At 54.6% G+C, this 18,729-nt stretch overlaps 1 protein-coding gene across 2 annotated transcripts in view; it reads left to right on the top strand.

Annotated features, from left to right (window-relative positions):
• AHCTF1 (AT-hook containing transcription factor 1) overlaps positions 1-18,729 on the top strand; it is a 1,132,528-nt gene that overhangs the window by 128,313 nt on the left and 985,486 nt on the right. For both annotated transcript variants that reach the window (XM_078649035.1, XM_078649034.1), the window contains exon 3: positions 18,122-18,375. In XM_078649035.1, the coding sequence (XP_078505161.1) occupies positions 18,122-18,375 (254 nt within the window). The remainder of the gene's footprint in view (positions 1-18,121; positions 18,376-18,729) is intronic.

Genomic DNA, 18,729 nt, shown 5'->3' with positions numbered 1-18,729 from the left:
CCCTGAGTGCGTGTGTGAGATTGGCCTGCCCTCCCATAGGAATGCATGGGGAATGTCTGTGTCCCTGGTAGTTCCTGGTGCGTGAGGTGTGCATGGTCAAGTTTGGTATGTGTGAACTCGGGGGAGTGAATGCTGCGAGATGGTGTATGCCGCATGTATGTGTCTAGTAGGGAAGCGCCATTTCTAGACATGGCTGTACGTGTGCTGTGAGGGTGCTGGCGTGTGATTGGCTGGAGCTGGCTGGGATGCCAGGCTCCAGGAAGTCTGTGTGGGTCTGCCCCGGTGGTGAGTGGGAGATTAGCATGAGTGATGTGTGGGAGGAGTGTACCTGTGTCCTGGATGGGCTGGGTTTTCCCCACACAATGCTGGCTCCGCCCCCCTGTTGTGTGACTGATGACCCTAGCGCATTGGAGCGCTTTGTGTCCTGCTAGCGCTGTGAGCGTTTTATTTTTCATGCCTGGGCAGAGCGCTGTCGTTTTCCCTCTGAGGGAAGCGCTCCTGCCCCTCTGGTGCCCCAGAGTGCTTCGTTGCACTTTCGTCTTAAATACGGGTGCCACCCCGTTTATTTAATTAATTAGCGAGTGCCCACCTCGCTGTGTTGGTTTTAATTAATCTCGAAGGTGCCACCCCTCGCTATGCCCCGAGAAATCACCGCCGCAGCCGCGGGCAAAACCGGAAGTCAGGCGGCATCGCGCCTGACTGTGGGCGGGACTTCCGGGTTGCTGAAGGAAGTCCCGCCCGCCGCCGTGCTCTGATTGGCCAGGGCGCCCGGCCGGAGAAGAGGAGCCCGGAGCCTTGAGGGCTCCACTTTCCAAGTCCCGGTCCCGAGATGGGGGACCGGGTGAAGATGCCCCCTCCCCTCCTGGAGCCGGATGTTGCGTGTTGGGGCTCCCAGGAGTGAGGGGAGCCCCAGAGGCGAAGTCCTGCGCTGCCCCCGGTGAGGGGACACAGAGAGAATGGACGCCCGGAGCCCGGTAAGGAGAGGGGCCTCGGGGCTGTCCTGATTGTTCTTTGAGCGGCCCCACATGATAGCGGGCCGCTCCCACGATGTGGCCATACCTGTCTTCAGGGGCAGAGTGATGCCTAGAGCCCGAGAGGCTGTTGGGCCCCATAAGTGATTTCGAGTCCCCCGAAAGGGACTCCGCCTACCGCCCACCTTGCTCGAGAGGCTCCCCTGGGTCCCACATTGATTCACGAGCCCCTGAGAGGTTTATTACCTAGTTTGGCCATATCGAGTCCCCAGAGGGGGGACTCCAGCGAAAACACCGCCCTATTTACAAGCCCAGAGAGGCTCTAAGGTGCCCAGTATCTCGAGAGCCAGATGGCTCAGTGTGGCGCAGTGTTCCTGAGGGGCTAGTGAGAGCCCCTGGCGTGTTCTGATCCCAGCTGCCCAGCAAGTAGTGGGCAGCTGCACCGTGTAGGTATTTCTTTCCCTAGGGACATACACTGTGGACTTTAGGAGTGAGGCGCACTCCTTCATCCCTGGCCTTTCCCCAGCTGCGCAGCATTTAGTGCCAGCTGCAGCGTTTAGGCCCCCTGTTCTGTCCCTCAGCTGCCCAGCAAGTAGTGGGCAGCTGCTACGTTTAGGTCTTGGCGCAGTGGCGCAACCTGGACTTTGTGAGTTCTACGCTAAAGGTTTAGATGCTGTTATGATCTATGTCCTATTGCTTTTGGGTGTTAGGAAATGTACAATGTGTGGTATGTTTTGCGCACCCTGTGTTCTGCACCTCTGAATGTGTTGTTGATACATTATGTGCCCTGTTCCTTACACCGCTGAACGTGTGTTGATGCGTCATGTGTTCCTTACACCGCTGAATGTAGGTTCTGCATCATGTGTTTTGTCCCCAGGTCTATGCCCCTACTTGTATTGTGATACTGAGGTGGTTGTTCTTGCTAGTGCAGGTGGTGCTAGTAAGGTCCTGGTTCCCTGCGTGACCTGTTCCTAGGGTGGTTAGGATTGCGTAGGGGGGACTTACCAGTGGGTACTGGTTTTGTGCTTTATGTCCTATTTTGTATTACAGTGATCTTCTGTTATAAGTGATCCCAAGGGCTTGATACTAAGCTTGCCCCCTGACCAGAGTCCCAGGACCAGTGGACTCTATGGTGCCTTCCCTGCCAAATTGATGGGACTTGTCTGATCTCCCTGGGCCCCTGGGGCCTCGCTGAAGTGTGCCTCGCTCGTTCCCCTCGGCAGCTCGTGCCGGCAGCCCGTCCAAGCCTCGAGCAGCGCCGCTCTCCCCTGAGCCGCGCCGCTTCGCTGGGTCGCCCGCATCCTGCCTCCCCCTCCTCTTCTGAGCCGCACACATTGGTCGCCCCAGAGAAACGCTTGTACTGTGCCGGCAGCCCGTCCAAGCCTCGAGCAGCGCCGCTCTACCCTGAGCCGCGCCGCTTCGCTGGGTCGCCCGCTCAAGCTTACTAAGGAGGTCACTCGCATTATCCCGTGCAACCAGGACGGAAGGTACTGTCTGATAGGCTATGTTCTAAGTTCTAGGCCTACAAGTATTGTATTGTTACTCCTAAAAGTGCTGATTCCTGACAGTGGTCCAGGTGGCCCTGTCTTGTAAATAATCCCTTGTAAATTCTGCCCGTGCCTCTGGCACATTGTAAAGTGTGTTTTATCTAATGTGTTTTGGTGTAATACAAAGGCTATTTTTATATAACCTTGTGTGGAGTTTCCTTTGTGGTGGGCCTTTGGTTGTTGTTGCTGGGGTGCGTGCGCAAATACTTAACTTACATCGCCTCCAAGTTTAGCCTTGCTGCTCGCGCCACGTTACCTAGAGGGTGAGCAGGGGTTATCTTGGCGTGTAACTCCCTTGCCCTGACTTGGGTGTGGTGGTCTCTGACTGACTTTGGCGAAAGCCCTGGCCAGCCGGGGATCCCATTTCCAACAGCGCCTCTACTCTGCGCCTCTACTCTGCGCCTCTACTCTGCGCCTCTACTCTGCGCCTCTACTCTGCGCCTCTACTCTGCGCCTCTACTCTGCGCCTCTACTCTGCGCCTCTACTCTGCGCCTCTACTCTGCGCCTCTACTCTGCGCCTCTACTCTGCGCCTCTACTCTGCGCCTCTACTCTGCGCCTCTACTCTGCGCCTCTACTCTGCGCCTCTACTCCTCTGCGCCTCTACTCTTCTACTCTGCGCCTCTACTCTTCTACTCTGCGCCTCTACTCTTCTACTCTGCGCCTCTACTCTTCTACTCTGCGCCTCTACTCTTCTACTCTGCGCCTCTACTCTTCTACTCTGCGCCTCTACTCTTCTACTCTGCGCCTCTACTCTTCTACTCTGCGCCTCTACTCTTCTACTCTGCGCCTCTACTCTTCTACTCTGCGCCTCTACTCTTCTACTCTGCGCCTCTACTCTTCTACTCTGCGCCTCTACTCTTCTACTCTGCGCCTCTGCTCTTCTACTCTGCGCCTCTGCTCTTCTACTCTGCTCCTCTGCTCTGCGCCTCTGCTCCTCTACTCTGCGCCTCTGCTCCTCTACTCTGCGCCTCTGCTCCTCTACTCTGCGCCTCTGCTCCTCTACTCTGCGCCTCTGCTCCTCTACTCTGCGCCTCTGCTCCTCTACTCTGCTCCTCTACTCTGCGCCTCTGCTCCTCTACTCTGCGCCTCTGCTCCTCTACTCTGCGCCTCTGCTCCTCTACTCTGCGCCTCTGCTCCTCTACTCTGCGCCTCTGCTCCTCTACTCTGCGCCTCTGCTCCTCTACTCTGCGCCTCTGCTCCTCTACTCTGCGCCTCTGCTCCTCTACTCTGCGCCTCTGCTCCTCTACTCTGCGCCTCTGCTCCTCTACTCTGCGCCTCTGCGCCTCTACTCTGCGCCTCTGCTCCTCTACTCTGCGCCTCTGCTCCTCTACTCTGCGCCTCTGCTCCTCTACTCTGCGCCTCTGCTCCTCTACTCTGCGCCTCTGCTCCTCTACTCTGCGCCTCTGCTCCTCTACTCTGCGCCTCTGCTCCTCTACTCTGCGCCTCTGCTCCTCTACTCTGCGCCTCTGCTCCTCTACTCTGCGCCTCTGCTCCTCTACTCTGCGCCTCTGCTCCTCTACTCTGCGCCTCTGCTCCTCTACTCTGCGCCTCTGCTCCTCTACTCTGCGCCTCTGCTCCTCTACTCTGCGCCTCTGCTCCTCTACTCTGCGCCTCTGCTCCTCTACTCCTCTGCTCCTCTACTCTGCTCCTCTACGCTGCGCCTCTACGCTTCTGCTCCTCTACTCTGCTCCTCTACTCTGCGCCTCTACTCCTCTACTCTGCGCCTCTACGCTTCTGCGCCTCTACGCTTCTGCTCCTCTACTCTGCGCCTCTACTCTGCTCCTCTACTCTGCGCCTCTACTCTGCTCCTCTACTCTGCGCCTCTACTCTGCGCCTCTACTCTGCGCCTCTACTCTGCGCCTCTACTCTGCGCCTCTACTCTGCGCCTCTACTCTGCGCCTCTACTCTGCGCCTCTACTCTGCGCCTCTACTCTGCGCCTCTACTCTGCGCCTCTACTCTGCGCCTCTACTCTGCGCCTCTACTCTGCGCCTCTACTCTGCGCCTCTACTCTGCGCCTCTACTCTGCGCCTCTACTCTGCGCCTCTACTCTGCGCCTCTACTCTGCGCCTCTACTCTGCGCCTCTACTCTGCGCCTCTACTCTGCGCCTCTACTCTGCGCCTCTACTCTGCGCCTCTACTCTGCGCCTCTACTCTGCGCCTCTACTCCTCTACTCTGCGCCTCTACTCCTCTACTCTGCGCCTCTACTCCTCTACTCTGCGCCTCTACTCCTCTACTCTGCGCCTCTACTCCTCTACTCTGCGCCTCTACTCCTCTACTCTGCGCCTCTACTCCTCTACTCTGCGCCTCTACTCCTCTACTCTGCGCCTCTACTCCTCTACTCTGCGCCTCTACTCCTCTACTCTGCGCCTCTACTCTGCGCCTCTACTCTGCGCCTCTACTCTGCGCCTCTACTCCTCTACTCTGCGCCTCTACTCTGCGCCTCTACTCTGCGCCTCTACTCCTCTACTCTGCGCCTCTACTCTGCGCCTCTACTCTGCGCCTCTACTCCTCTACTCTGCGCCTCTACTCCTCTACTCTGCGCCTCTACTCCTCTACTCTGCGCCTCTACTCCTCTACTCTGCGCCTCTACTCCTCTACTCTGCGCCTCTACTCCTCTACTCTGCGCCTCTACTCCTCTACTCTGCGCCTCTACTCCTCTACTCTGCGCCTCTACTCTGCGCCTCTACTCCTCTACTCTGCGCCTCTACTCTGCGCCTCTACTCCTCTACTCTGCGCCTCTACTCTGCGCCCTCTATGCCTCTACTCTACACCTCTTCTCCTCTATGCCCTTTACTCCTCTATGCCCTTTACTCCTCTACTCTATGCCCCCTACTCTACGCCCTCCACACCTCTACTCTATGCCCCCTACTCTACGCCCTCCACACCTCTACTCTGCGCCTCCTACTCTACGCCCTCCACACCTCTACTCTGCGCCTCTGCTCAACTGTCACATTCTCTTCTATTCTATGCCCTCACATTCTCTACTCTATGCCCTCACATTCTCTACTCTATGCCCTCACATTCTCTACTCTGATTCAGATGCTCTGTCCATCACCACCCCCTTTTGTACCGCTGTCTACAACTATGGGCAAACCCCGCGCCCCCCGGCCTCTGGCTCCACAACCCAAACAACAATGGAGCAGTCCGCGAAGTCGGACTGGGGACCTGGTGGTGGGAAGCCGCCCGGCTCGGGCCCAGTCTGAGGGGACCTCTCGACCCAGTCTGAGGGGACCTCTCGACCATTCTTCAAGCAATCAACACGTCTCAGGCGTCCGTGGAAAGCAAAATCGGGGAGGTGCGGATTGATGTGGCCCTCATCCGCCAGGATCTTCGCAAGGCCGCGGAACGTATCACTGAAGCTGAGACAAGTATCTCCACAGTGGAAGATGACGTCAGTACCCTCAAGTCTCAAATGGCCCGTCTCCAGTCGCGGACCTCGGAGCACCACCGCCAGGCTGAGGACGCTGAAAACGGGGCGTGCCGAAACAACCTGCGCCTCCTGGGATTCCCAGAAGGGGTGGAAAAGGACAGCGCCGCCGCCTTTATGGAGACCTGGATCTGCTCCTGGATGCCTAAGGAGAAACTCTCCCCCTGATTCGCGGTGGAGCAAGCTCATTGCTCCCTTGCCCCCAGACCGCCACCTGGCGCTCCTGCTCTTCCCATCATCCTCCGAGTTCTAAACTTCCGCGACCGGGACGCCTTCCTGGGGGCGGCCAGAGAGTTGGGGGCCGCTGCATCACCAAGAATCTAAGATAATGGTGTTCCCGGACTACTCTAGGGAGGTTCAATCGCAGCGCCGCTCATACGACGAAGTTAAGCAGAAACTTCGCGCGCTGGGCCTCCGGCCCGACTCAAAGTGGTCTTACAAAACAAGACATTCTTCTTTGACTCTCCCCAGGCCGCTTGGACCTGGCTCACGGAGGAGCGGCCCCTCGGCCGAAGGCGGCTCTTTCTCCTTCCCAGAGAGCCCCGGAGTGAGCAAACCAGACAGCGCCGAAGCCCAGGCGACGTAGGACCGGGTCTCGGAGGAGGGCCGGTCGGCGGGGTGGCGGATCCCAGTCGCCGGAAGCACGGACCCAACAATCTTCAGCCCAGGCCCGGGAGCGGGGCCCCGCTCCTCCACCTTCGGCCTCCTCCTTGATCGACCTGGGCACCGTCCCTGGACCCAGTGAAGACGGGCCCGGTCAGACTCCGACTTGTCTGGGAGCCCTGTGATCCGCGGCGATGATGTGGACACCAAGTAATGATTGACGCTGCCACCTGTGCCTGAGGCTCCGACCGAGGGCTCAGCATCAACGAGCATGCCTTTGTCTCTGAGAACCAGTTCGTAGGGAGCTCACCAGTCTGGTCTGTGGGGTACTCACATTGATGTAATCCTGAGTTCGAACACTTTAGCTCACAGATGCACGCTTATTCTCTTTTCCTTTAATTTGCTGTTAGTATTTCATCCGAACACATGGAGGGGGGTCCAGCTCAGCCGTGTCCCAATATTGTGGTTGCTAACCGTTTTAGTTTAGCTGTCCGCCTCCCTGTGAGTATAGGGTGGGGGGAGTTGGGGGGAGAAGGGAAAGGGGAGGGACCATTGGCTCTGGGTAGTTTGTTGTTTTTGGCCGTCCACAGGCCGCCGTGTTCTGTTCCCATTGGTAGTCACATGTCCTTCTTCATCTCTCACACTCACCCCATACTCCTTCAACTGCCACCTGGTGCCCCAGATCTGGTCGTTGTACTCCCTCGGATTGTAAGGGGTCCTTCTTGCCCACTTGCTTCACGCCAAACCTCGCCTTCACACATGACCCATACTAATAACAAGCCCCTTCGCATCCTCTCCTGGAATGTGAATGGCCTCCTGGACCGCATTAAACGTACTGCAGTGCTCCGAGCGTCCCGCCAACGCATGCCTGATGCCCTACTCCTCCAGGAGACACACCTTCTGGGCTCCCAATGCCACTTCCTGGCCCGCCACGGGTTTGACCAGGTCTGGCATTCCCGAGGTTCCCGGGGGGTGGCTATCCTTTTGAGACGGGGGACCCCATCACCGTAGTCCATGTCGCCACTGACGCACAAGGGACGTTTGTGGACGTTTGTGGCCGTGTCGGGGATGGTTGAGGGTAACCCCGTGAACCTCCTTTTCACCTATGTTCCCCCGGCTCTTATCATCCACCCTTCGGCGCCTCATGCAGGTGGTCTCCTCCCTGCCCCAAGGCCTTACGGTCGTCGGGGGGGACTTCAATGCTGTCCTACAGCCCTCTCGGGACGTGACGGGCCCTCCTTCGGCACACCGGTTGACTTCCGCGCAAGGGCCTCGCGGGATAGGCCTCGGCGGTGGGTCTTTGCGATGTATGGAGAGTGTGGAATCTCCGAAAGGAACAATGTACACACACGTCCGCCGCCCACCACACCCATTCCCGCATAGACCCAATTCTGATGCCTGCCTTGGACTGCCAGTTGGTGTTGGGGATAGAGATCCTACCCCGGGGAAATCTCCGACCACTCCCCCCATCTCCCTCCACATGTGGTCTCCCTCCACAGGCCCTAGGACGACCTGGCGACTAAAAGTATGGTTTTTGCAAGACGCCAAATTGGTGGAGTCCCTTGGCTGGGAGCTCCGCCACTACTCCCCCAATACAGGGTGGGTCCCTTCGCAGGGAACCCTCTGGGAGGCGGGCAAGGCGGTGGTTCGGGGGGTAGCCAGGGGGTTGGTACACGCCAAACACACGGCCCAAGTCACCCAACTGGTGCAGCTGGAATCCCGAGCGGTTCACCTGGAACAGGCTCCACTGGTTAATGATAACGCCGACTCCTCTAGGCAGCTGGCGTTTGTCCGCGACTAGATTCGTCGGCTCTCCCTGGAGTCGGCCAAAATGTTATGGTGCTCCTCCGTGGCCCGTATTTACGGCTGGGGTGACAAGAATGGCAAATTGCTTCACAACATGATATCCTACCCTAAGGCCCACTGCATCATTCCAGAGATCCGAACGGTCAGTGGGACTCACCAGGTGACATTGTTGGCTATTGCGCAAACCTTTGCTCAATATTATGCGGCTCTCTACGCGGCACGTCCCCCCAGAGCCTCCCTTGCTGAACTGATGGAGGGATCTGGAACTTGTCTTCCCAGTCTCCCCCCGAGAAACCACAGACACCCTAGACGGCCCTCTCACCCCGGAAGAAATCCATGGGGCTATCACTCTGCTGCACTCCGGCAAAACGCCCGGACCCGATGGATTTCCCCAGGAATACTACTCTGTGTTCCGTGATGACCTGGTCCCCCACTTGACGGCACTTTTCTGTCAGGTGGGTGAAGACGGATCCTTCCCACCCGAATCTGACGTGGCGACCATTGTGGTCATCCCAAAGACAAAACCGCCCTCCCCAGACTGCTCTGATTACCGCCCAATCTCGCTGATAAACACTGAAATTAAAATCTTTGCTACTGCAACGTCTCCGGCCCCTCCTACAAGACCTGATCCACCCTGACCAATGCGGGTTTATGCTGGCCAGGGGCACCCGCTATTGCATCCGTCGTCTTCACCTGGCGTTGGCCCACCACCATCGGCTGTCCCCGTACTTGGCGCTTCTCCTCGTTGACTTTGAAAAGGCCTTTGACGCAGTGGACTGGGGCTATTTGAGGGATGTTCTGGAACAAATGGGTTTCGGCCTTCCCTTCTGCCGTCTGGTCCAGGTTCTCTACAACAGCCCCTGTACTCGTCAACGGTGCGATCTCCGAACCATTCCTGATCCGGAGGGGTACCCGGCAGGGGTGCCCTCTCTCACCCCTCCTATTCACGCTGGCGATGGAGCCCCTGGCGGCGCTAATTCGACAAGACTCTCTTATCCAGGGTTGGGTGTGGGATCCGAGCCAAGTGGATACAATTGCTCTATACGCAGACGACGTTCTGCTCTACTTGGCCGACGCAGAATATTCCGGCCCTAGATCTCTAGCAGCCCTGTCAGAGTTTGAACAGGTCTCTGGTCTTCGTCTCAACCCGACGAAGTCTACCTTAGTCCCTCTAAACCCCACCCGGGCGTGCTTCGACTGGCAGGCGATGATCCCCCTCCGGAGGCAATCATTCAAATATCTGGGAATGTGGGTGACCCTCCTGCCGGAGCTGGAATGGGCCCTCAATGTTGCCCCCCTAGTCTCCCGGATGAAAACCGATCTTAGGAACTGGCAGTCCCTTCCCCTTAACCCGTTGGGCAGGAGTGCCCTTTTCAAGATGATGATCCTTCCCTGCTTTCTCTACATTCTGCAGAACACCTAGGTCCACCTCTCGTGCAGCTGGGTCAGGGAACTGGACGGCACAACTTACCCGGTTCTTGTGGGGTGGCGGGCGATCGCGAATGTCCCTGTCTCACTGCCGGATTCCCCCCTTTGACGGCGGTGTGGGAGTCACCAACCTCCATTTTTATTACTTAGCCACAATACTCATTGTGATCCATGATTGGTTTGCGAGTGGCTGGTCTGACCCAGCTTACCGGGTAGAGCTTACCGTCATGGACTTTACGCAGCTTCAGGGCTACCTCTACGGCTCCCCGGTGCCACAAACCCTGCCCCCAATCACCAGGTCGGTGCTCATGGCCTGGCGTGCTGCCCTTCGTCTGGTGACTTGGGACCGGAAGCTGACTAGACAGACGCCTCTTTGGCATGGCACCTGGTTGAGGGAGGTCGCATCCCTAGAGGGTTTCCGCCGCTGGGACTTGGTGGGGATATCACAACTTGAAGATGTGTGGGTAGGTTACCACATGCGCTCCTTTTCTGACTTACAACACAGGCATGCTCTCCTACACTCCCAGTTCTACAAATATTTGCAACTCCGTCACGCCCTCCATATACACCTCCCAGCACCCACATCCCTCCCGGAATTTAGTCCTCTAGAAGCCCAAGTCATGATGGGTAACCTGGGGAGAGGGGGGGTGTCCCGTATATACCGTGCTCTGATAAATAACTGTCCCAAATCCCTGGAGCGGCTTAGGGAGCGGTGGGTGGGCCCCTTGGACGAGGCAGACTGGAGCGATGCCCTCATGGCACCCAAGACCCTCACCACATCTTCAAAGCTACGCCTGGTCCAGCTTTACTATCTCCACGTGGCATATCTCACCCCAGCACGTCTCTTTCGAGCCGGCTTGAGAGCATCCCCGACCTGTGCGCGATGTGCTGATGCCCCAGCCGACTTCTATCACATGGTATGGCTGTGTCCGGCCCTGGATCTGTTCTGGGGGGGAAGGGGGAGGGGGGATGGAACGTGAGCTCACACGGGCCTTGGGATGGGTGGTTCCCCACGACCCGAAGCACTTACTGCTGGGAGTGTTTGATGGCCTGGATGGCTCCCGGGCCGACAAGTGATTCCTGGGAACTGCTTTGGCAGTGGCGAAGCGAGATATAGCAGCTAGATGGTTCCAAGCTGAGGCGCCGCTACTGCAGAAGTGGAGGAGGGGTGTTGACTGGTGCGGGGTACAGGAGGAGTCCCTCTTTGAGGCCCGGGGATGCCCAGAGATGTTCAGCAAGGTGTGGGGCAAATGGTTTGGCCTGCTTCCATATTGATGGGTCCTTACCCGAAATACCAGTGTGATGTGAGGGGACTATTTCCTTACTCAGAAAAGACTAATATGAATTGTGTTGTCATCGGGGAGGGACGGGGGTTCTTAACAGTGATGTGTGACTTGTTACCAATGAATTTTCTTGTACTAAAAACGTCAATAAAATTTGATTATCAAAAAAAACTGAGGTGCTTGTTCTGGGTAATAATCCTGAGCTTTGGGGAATCAAATAGTGGCCTGACACTTTGGGTCCTTTGCCTACCTCTATCTCCAAAGTTAAAAACCTGGGTTTCATTATTGACACAAATCTTTCCCTTAGCCTCAGTTGTCTAGGGTTACGGCATCCTGCTTTGCTGTTGTTAGATGGATTAAAAAAATCCTTTTGCTAATTCCATCGGCAGCTCAGAGAACAGTTTTGCAGGCTCTGGTGATATCCAGCCTGGAAATTGGCAATGTGCTGTATTTGGGTACCGTCAAAGTCTTCTACTCTATGCCCTCTACTCTTCTACTCTATGCCCTCTACTCTTCTACTCTATGCCCTCTACTCTATGACCTCTACTCTTCAACTCTACGCCTCTGCCTCTTTGCCTCTATGCCTCTACTCCTCTACTCCTCTATGCTTCTACTCCATGCCCTCTACTCTTCTACTCTACTTCTCTACTCTACGCCGTTTACTCCTGTACTCCACACCCTTTACTCCTCTACACTACGCCCTTTACTCCTCTACACTATGCCCTTTACTCCTCTACACTACGCCCTATACTCCTCTACTCTACGCCCTCTACACCTCTACTCCACGCCCTATACTCCTCTACTCCACGCCCTATACTCCTCTACTCTACGCCCTCTACACCTCTACTCCACGCCCTCTACTCATCTACTCCACGCCCTCTACTCATCTTCTTCACACATTCTACTCATCTACTCTACGCAGTCTATGCCTCTACGCCCTCCACGCCTCTCCTCAACTACACGCCTTAACTTGACGCTTTACTCTCTGCTCCTACTCGACGCCTCTACTCTATGCCCTCTACTCTACACCCTCTACTCTACCCCTCTACTCCCTCTATGCCTCTACTATTCTACCCTTTGCCCTCCTTTACTCTATGCCCTCTACTCTTCAACTCCTATACTATACGCCTCTACTTCTCTATGGCCTCTACTCCTCTACTCTAGTCCTCTACTCCTCTACCCTAGGCCTCTGCTCTATGCCTCTACTCCTCTGCTCTACGCCTCTACTCCTCTGCGCCTCTACTCCTCTGCTCTATGCCTCTACTCCTCTGCTCTATGGCTCTACTCCTCTGCGCCTCTACTCCTCTGCGCCTCTACTCCTCTACTCTGCGCCCTCTACTCCTCTACTCTGCGCCCTCTACTCCTCTACTCTGCGCCCTCTACTCCTCTACTCTGCGCCCTCTACTCCTCTACTCTGCGCCCTCTACTCCTCTACTCTGCGCCCCCTACTCCTCTACTCTGCGCCCTCTACTCCTCTACTCTGCGCCCTCTACTCCTCTACTCTGCGCCCTCTACTCCTCTACTCTGCGCCCTCTACTCCTCTACTCTGCGCCCTCTACTCCTCTACTCTGCGCCCTCTACTCCTCTACTCTGCGCCCTCTACTCTGCACCCTCTACTCCTCTACTCTGCGCCCTCGATCCCTCTACACCCTCTATGCCTCTACTCTACACCCTCTATGCCGATTACTCCTCTACGTCCTCTGCTCTACGCCCTCTATGCCTCTACTCTATACCCTCTACCCCTCTACTCTATGCCCTCTATTTGTCCTACGCTATCTCCTCTACGACCTCTACACCTCTGCTCAATGCCCTCACATTCTCTACTCTACGACCTCTACATTCTCTACTCTACGCCCTCTACATTCTCTACTCTACGCCCTCTACATTCTCTACGCCCTCTACATTCTCTACCAGTAATGCCCTGAAGCTATATGCACTGAAACTGAGGTGCATGTTCTGGGTAATAACCCTGAGCTTTGGGGAATCTAACATTGGCCTGACACTCTGGGCCCTTTGCCTACTTCTATCTCCAAAGTTTAAAAACCTGAGTTTCAATATTGATACAAATCTTTCCCTTAAACCTCAGTTGTCTAGGGTTACATCATCCTGCTTCGCTGTTCTTAGATGGATTAAAAAAATCTTTTGGCTAATTTCATCGGCAGCTCAGAACAGTTTTGCAGGCTCTGGTGATATCCAGGCTGGAAATGGGCAATGTGCTGTATTTGGGTGCATACAAACCTCCGTCCACCAGTTGCTGGTCATTCAGAATGCTGCTGCATGTCTCTTTTTCCATCTACCTAGATGCGCCTTTGCTCCACTAACTCCATTGGCTTAAAGTCAATAAGCGCATTGAATTTAAGGCCCTGTGCTACATGTTTCGGGTCAAATGTGGCCTTGCTCCCTCCCATATTCAAAGATTGGTAACCTCTTATGTAACGGCTCGACAATTAAGATCCTCCAGTCTCTCATTGTTTTCAGTCCCCAGGTTTCGTCTTGTCTGTATGAGGGGTTGCTCCCTTTCCTACCTGGAACCCAAGCTCTGTAATGCTCTCCCAATTGATCTTAGCAATTGTCATTCACTGTTAGCTTTCCGTAAGTGCTTAAAGACTCTGCCTTTCAGCAACCTGGCCTGACTCCTATTCCTGAACACCTGCATAGCCTTGCTTCCACTTGTCCTGCGCCGGGAGACAATGTTGGGTAGCTGCGCACTCTATAAATCTATAAATAATATCTAAAAGAGACAATTTGTTATGGATTCCTCACCTTAGAATAACCCCAGGTGTCAGACTGGATCCAAATATTGTTTTTCCTCAGCAGTACCTCTGTGCGCCTATAGGTGGCGTCGGTCGACTCCGCGTTCCTCGTTGGCGTCGTGTTCGCCAGAATGATGTTGCGGTATCTTCTTAGACGCCACCTCCGTGCGCTGACATCCCTTCTTAATTTTTACGTGTCAGCCAGCGCAGATCCGGAGAGAGCGGTACCTCGAGTCACTTTCTGACTCCAATTTTTGCATCTTTTGTCACCCTTTATTGAGTCGATCGACTCCTGGTACACAGAGGGATGTCACGCCGGACCGCCTTCAAGGCTTCTGACTCCTGATGTTGGTCATGGACCCGCACCTCGTGTGCCTTTGGTACCTGGGGCGTGGCCATGACCCAAAGTCGTGCTCCGATTGCTGGGCCATGAACTTGATGTCTTTGCGGGAGCAGTCCCGAAAGCTTCTCGACGCCCGGAAGTCCGCTCTGTGCTATTTGAGGTCCCAGTCGAGAGGGAGGTCCGGGACCGGTCGCGGAGCCACCAGTCTTCATCGAAGTCTTCGGTTAAGTCAAAGCACAAGGAGAAGGTGAAGAAGCATCGTCGCTCTTCGCGTTCTCCCGATCCGTCGGCTGAGGCGACACGGGGCGCGGAAGGAGGGAGTCCGGCTCTGCCTGTGGAGCCTGTTGGGTCGGCTCCGGCCTTTCCAGGACCCGGAGCAAACCCTGCCCAGCCTCAAAGCTTTTACGAAGCCTTACATTCTATCTTCGGGCAGCCCTCTGGCCCCGCGGGCTCGGGTGGGGGCTCCAGACCTTCGATGTTGGTGGCTTCAGCTCCTGCGCCGCAGTACCCCCAAAGATCTGGATTGGTGCCGGTCGACCTTGTGACACCTCCTCAGGCGCCAAATCCAGTGACAACACCCTTCCCACATCCGTCGGTTGTGTCCCCAGCCGACGTCGACCCTGGCCTCCCCCTCGATGAGGACACAGTGCCGGACCAAAGTCAGGACCAGTGCCGACCGGTACTGACGTCGCCCGACTTCGGGACCGAAACCGACTGGTACTTTTGTACCCCTGTTCTCTCCTGATGTTTCCTACATCCCTGAGTGGCTCACAGGAGAGAGTGAGGAGGACTGGGAGGGGTATGTGGACCCTCTTGCAGACCAGTTGGTGGAACCAGACTGGAGAGAGAAGTTGGGTGAGGCCATTGTTCTGGACACCTCCCCAGACCTTTGCATGCTATCTCCCCCTACCGTGGCTATGCAGGAGGGTGCATCTTCTGCAGTGGTGTTGCGTAGGGCAGCCGAGGCCCTAAACCCTGAGCTTTCTACGGTGGCGGTCAGGACTAACCTTCTGACAGAGGTGCTTCAACCGGAAGCGGCCTCCTCGTAGCCCCTGCTGCCGTTCAATGAGGCCCTTACTGACATCCTTTTGGGAACTTAGTCCAAGCCCAACACAGGGGCTCCTGTGCACAGGATGATTGCTCGACTCCTCCGCCTGGTCCCAGCGACCCCCATTTTCCTCTCTTCCCATCCTACCCCTGAGAGCTTGGTAGTCCAAGCCTCCACGTCCAAAGGCGCATTCCCGGGTGTCAGTCAGAACGACCCTGAGGCTACTGGGCCTCATGGCCTCCTGCATCCTTCTGGTGGATCATGCCAGGTGGCATATGCGTGCTCTGAACCTGAATTTCCAGTGAGCACAGCTTCAGAGGAATCTGTCAGATTGCGTCCAGCTCTCGGAGGGCACTGCTCTCCAATTGCAGTGGTGGCTCACAGACCAGGATTGGGTTAATGGCAGATCCCTCTCCCTTCCCCAACTAGAGTTTACGGTGGTGACGGATGTATCACTTCTGGGGAGGGGCGGCCGCATGGGAGAGGCTGAGATCAGAGGCCTCTGGTCTCCGGCGGAGTCCGTGCTCCACATCAACCTTATGGAGCTTTGGGCGATTAGTCTTGCATTATAGGCATTCCTTCCCTCTGTCCGGGGAAGAGTAGTGCAACAAGCAGGGCGGGTGTGGTCATGGACCCTATGTCAAGAGGCTCTCCGCCTTTGGACATGGCTGGAACATCAGGGAATATCCCTGGTGGTTCAACACCTGGCAGTTTCTCTGAACACCAGACAAGACGTACTCCGCCACAGGTGCATGATGGATCACGAATGGCGTCTTCACTCGAAGGTGGTGAAAGGTCTCTTTCAGCAGTGGGGAGAGCCATGTTTAGATCTATTTGCTTTTTGTCGTGAATGGAGTTGCGGTCCTCTGTACGCCTTTCCACCTGTACCACTTCTGCCCTAGTGCTGAAAAAGATCAAGCGCGACCGGGCCCAAGTCATTCTTGTGGCTCTGGATTGGGCACGAAGAGTATGGTATCCCGAGCTGTTACACATAGCCATCTATCCTCTGATCAGGCTGCCTATTCGGGAGAATCTTCTGTCACAGCAGCAGGGGACGTTCCTCCACCCTAATTTGTCCAGCCTTAACCTCCTTGTGTGGAGATTGAGCAGCAGCAGTTGACGGCTTTCGACCTTTCTCCCGAAGTCTGAATTGTTATCTTGACAGCCAGGTGTCCCTCCACTAAAACGGTATACCCCTGAAGATGGAACAAATTTGTGGCATGGTGCACAGCAATGGCTGTGCATACCATTTCTGCCCCTCTTTCTGAGGTTCTCTTGTTCATTCTTTCTTGGCCCAGCAGGGCTCTACTCTGAGCACTCTTAAGGGCTATCTCTCAGCCATTTCAGTCTTTCTTCAGCTTCCTGATCAACCTTCAAGTCCCCTGTTGTAAATAGATTCCTTCAGGGCATTACTCATCTCTTCTCCCCTATTCCTTTCATAATGCCTAAGTGAACTTGAACTTGGTTCTGACTTATCTTATGTGCGCTTTCTTCGAGCCGCTTCAAAATTGTCTTCTCAGACTTTTAACTTTGAAAACTGCCTTCTTGGTTGCCATCACCTCTGCTCGCAGTGTGCGTGAGCTTCAAGCTCTTTCTTCTAAACCTCCTTTCTTGGTTGTTCATCCGGACAAGGTTGTCCTTCTCACTAGGCCTTCTTTCCTTCCCAAAGTGGTTACCTCTTTCCACATAGGACAGACCATCACTTTGTCCACCTTCTTTCTGCCTCTGCATCCTTCTAAAGAGGAAGAGTGGCTCTATCACCTGGATCCAAAACGTGCCCTTTCCTTCTATCTGGATCGCAGAAGACCATTTCGGGTTGGTTACAAACTCTTTGTTGGCTACGTGGGCACTAAGAAAGGTCAGGCCGTACAAAAACAGAACATCTCTCAATGGGTCGTTCTTTGTATAAAAATCTGCTATTTCTTGGCGAAAAAGGAACCTCCATTAGTGTTGGGTTCCCATTCCACCAGGGAAACTGCAGCTTTTATTGCTTTGGGACGTCAAGTCCCTCTTCATGACATCTGTCAGGCAGCTACACTATTGCCTGGACAGCCAGGTCCGGAGAGAATGCTTCTTGGCTGTTTGGTTCTCCAGGACTTTCTGGTGTGAACTTGGTTGCAGACCCACCACCGGGGTTGGTATTGCTGGGGCATCTATTCTAAGGTGAGGAATCCATAACTGTCTCTTTCAGATGAACAAGTTACTTACCTTAGGTAACGTTATATCTCTAAGAGACGTAGATTAGTTATGGATTCCTCACCGCCCCACCCATTCCCCTGTTCTGCGAACTGACTTCTAGAGTAAGGGACTCTTTTCAGAACCCTAGTTCTCGTGCACCCGAAGTCAGTGTCTTGCATGGCTCTGCCCTTCTGGAGTGGAATGTCGTGTAAAGAACTGACGTCCGCACGCGAGGGCAGTGTCTAAGTAGATACTGCAATGTTATTCCGGTGACCACGACGCCAACGACAAACACGAAGTCGACCGACGCCACCTATCGTCGTGCAGAGGTACTGATGAGGATCCAGTCTGACACCTAAGGGTAATTCTAAGTAGAGGAATCAATAACTAATTCTAAGGTGAGGAATCCATAACTAATCTGTCTCTTACAGATGTATAGTTACCGAAGGTAAGTAACTTGTTCAATAATATTCTACGCCCTCTACTCTTGCTTTGAGCAATGGCTTATGTTTCATCTCTCGCACGCAGATTTTCTTAAAGTGCCAACAGCTTTAGTGAGGGCAGGCAGTGGCAGGGCCATTTGCAGCATATATTGCAGTTGAAGGTCTGATACAGCTGTTATAGCAGATATTTGTTAGCTTCTTTGAGTTATATCTTCAAGTTTGCCTTTGTAAGCCTATATTTAAACATCCTGCAACTGCTAATTATAAACATTTCCTTCTATTTTCAGGGCAATGTGGGTTTGCATGTTTGGCATGCGGCCCTCATTTGGAAATTGTGAACTCTGTCACAGGGGAGCGATTGTCTGCATATCGTTTTAGTGGAGTGACCGAGCAGCCCCCGACCGTCCTAGCTGTGAAAGAGTTTTCCTGGCAGAAAAGGGAAGGTCTGCTGGTGGGAATCGAAGAAGTGGAAGGAAGCGTCCTCTGTTTGTATGATCTCGGACTCTCCAGAGTGGTCAAAGCAGTTGTTCTTCCTGGAAGGGTACTTATTTTTTGCATTCTGTTTAAACTGATTTGTATTGCTGCTTGCATAAAAGGAAGCTTCTCATGTTTGTGTGGTGGTTTTAATGGCATATTTTTTACTTGCATGGAAACTGTTAAGATTTATTATTGCTAAATACTTATGTCCTCTACGTTCAGAGTGTGAGTCAGATTTAAAATGGTGAAAGCGTAAAAATTATTTCAGTGAGCTTGCTTGTCCTAAAATGCATCCATGGAAAAGGTGAGAATTGACTAGGGTCTTAAGCCATTGTAGTAATTTGGAAAGTGGGCTTACTAGACATGATCTGTTGGCGATCCCCTTCCATCAAGGTACCAGAAGACATCAAGTAATCCG

This window comes from Lissotriton helveticus, chromosome 6, assembly GCF_964261635.1.
Source record: "Lissotriton helveticus chromosome 6, aLisHel1.1, whole genome shotgun sequence".
In the NCBI taxonomy this organism is placed as follows: domain Eukaryota; kingdom Metazoa; phylum Chordata; class Amphibia; order Caudata; family Salamandridae; genus Lissotriton; species Lissotriton helveticus.
Note: the sequence above shows the minus strand (reverse complement) of the source record. Positions and strands in the feature narration are given on the sequence as shown.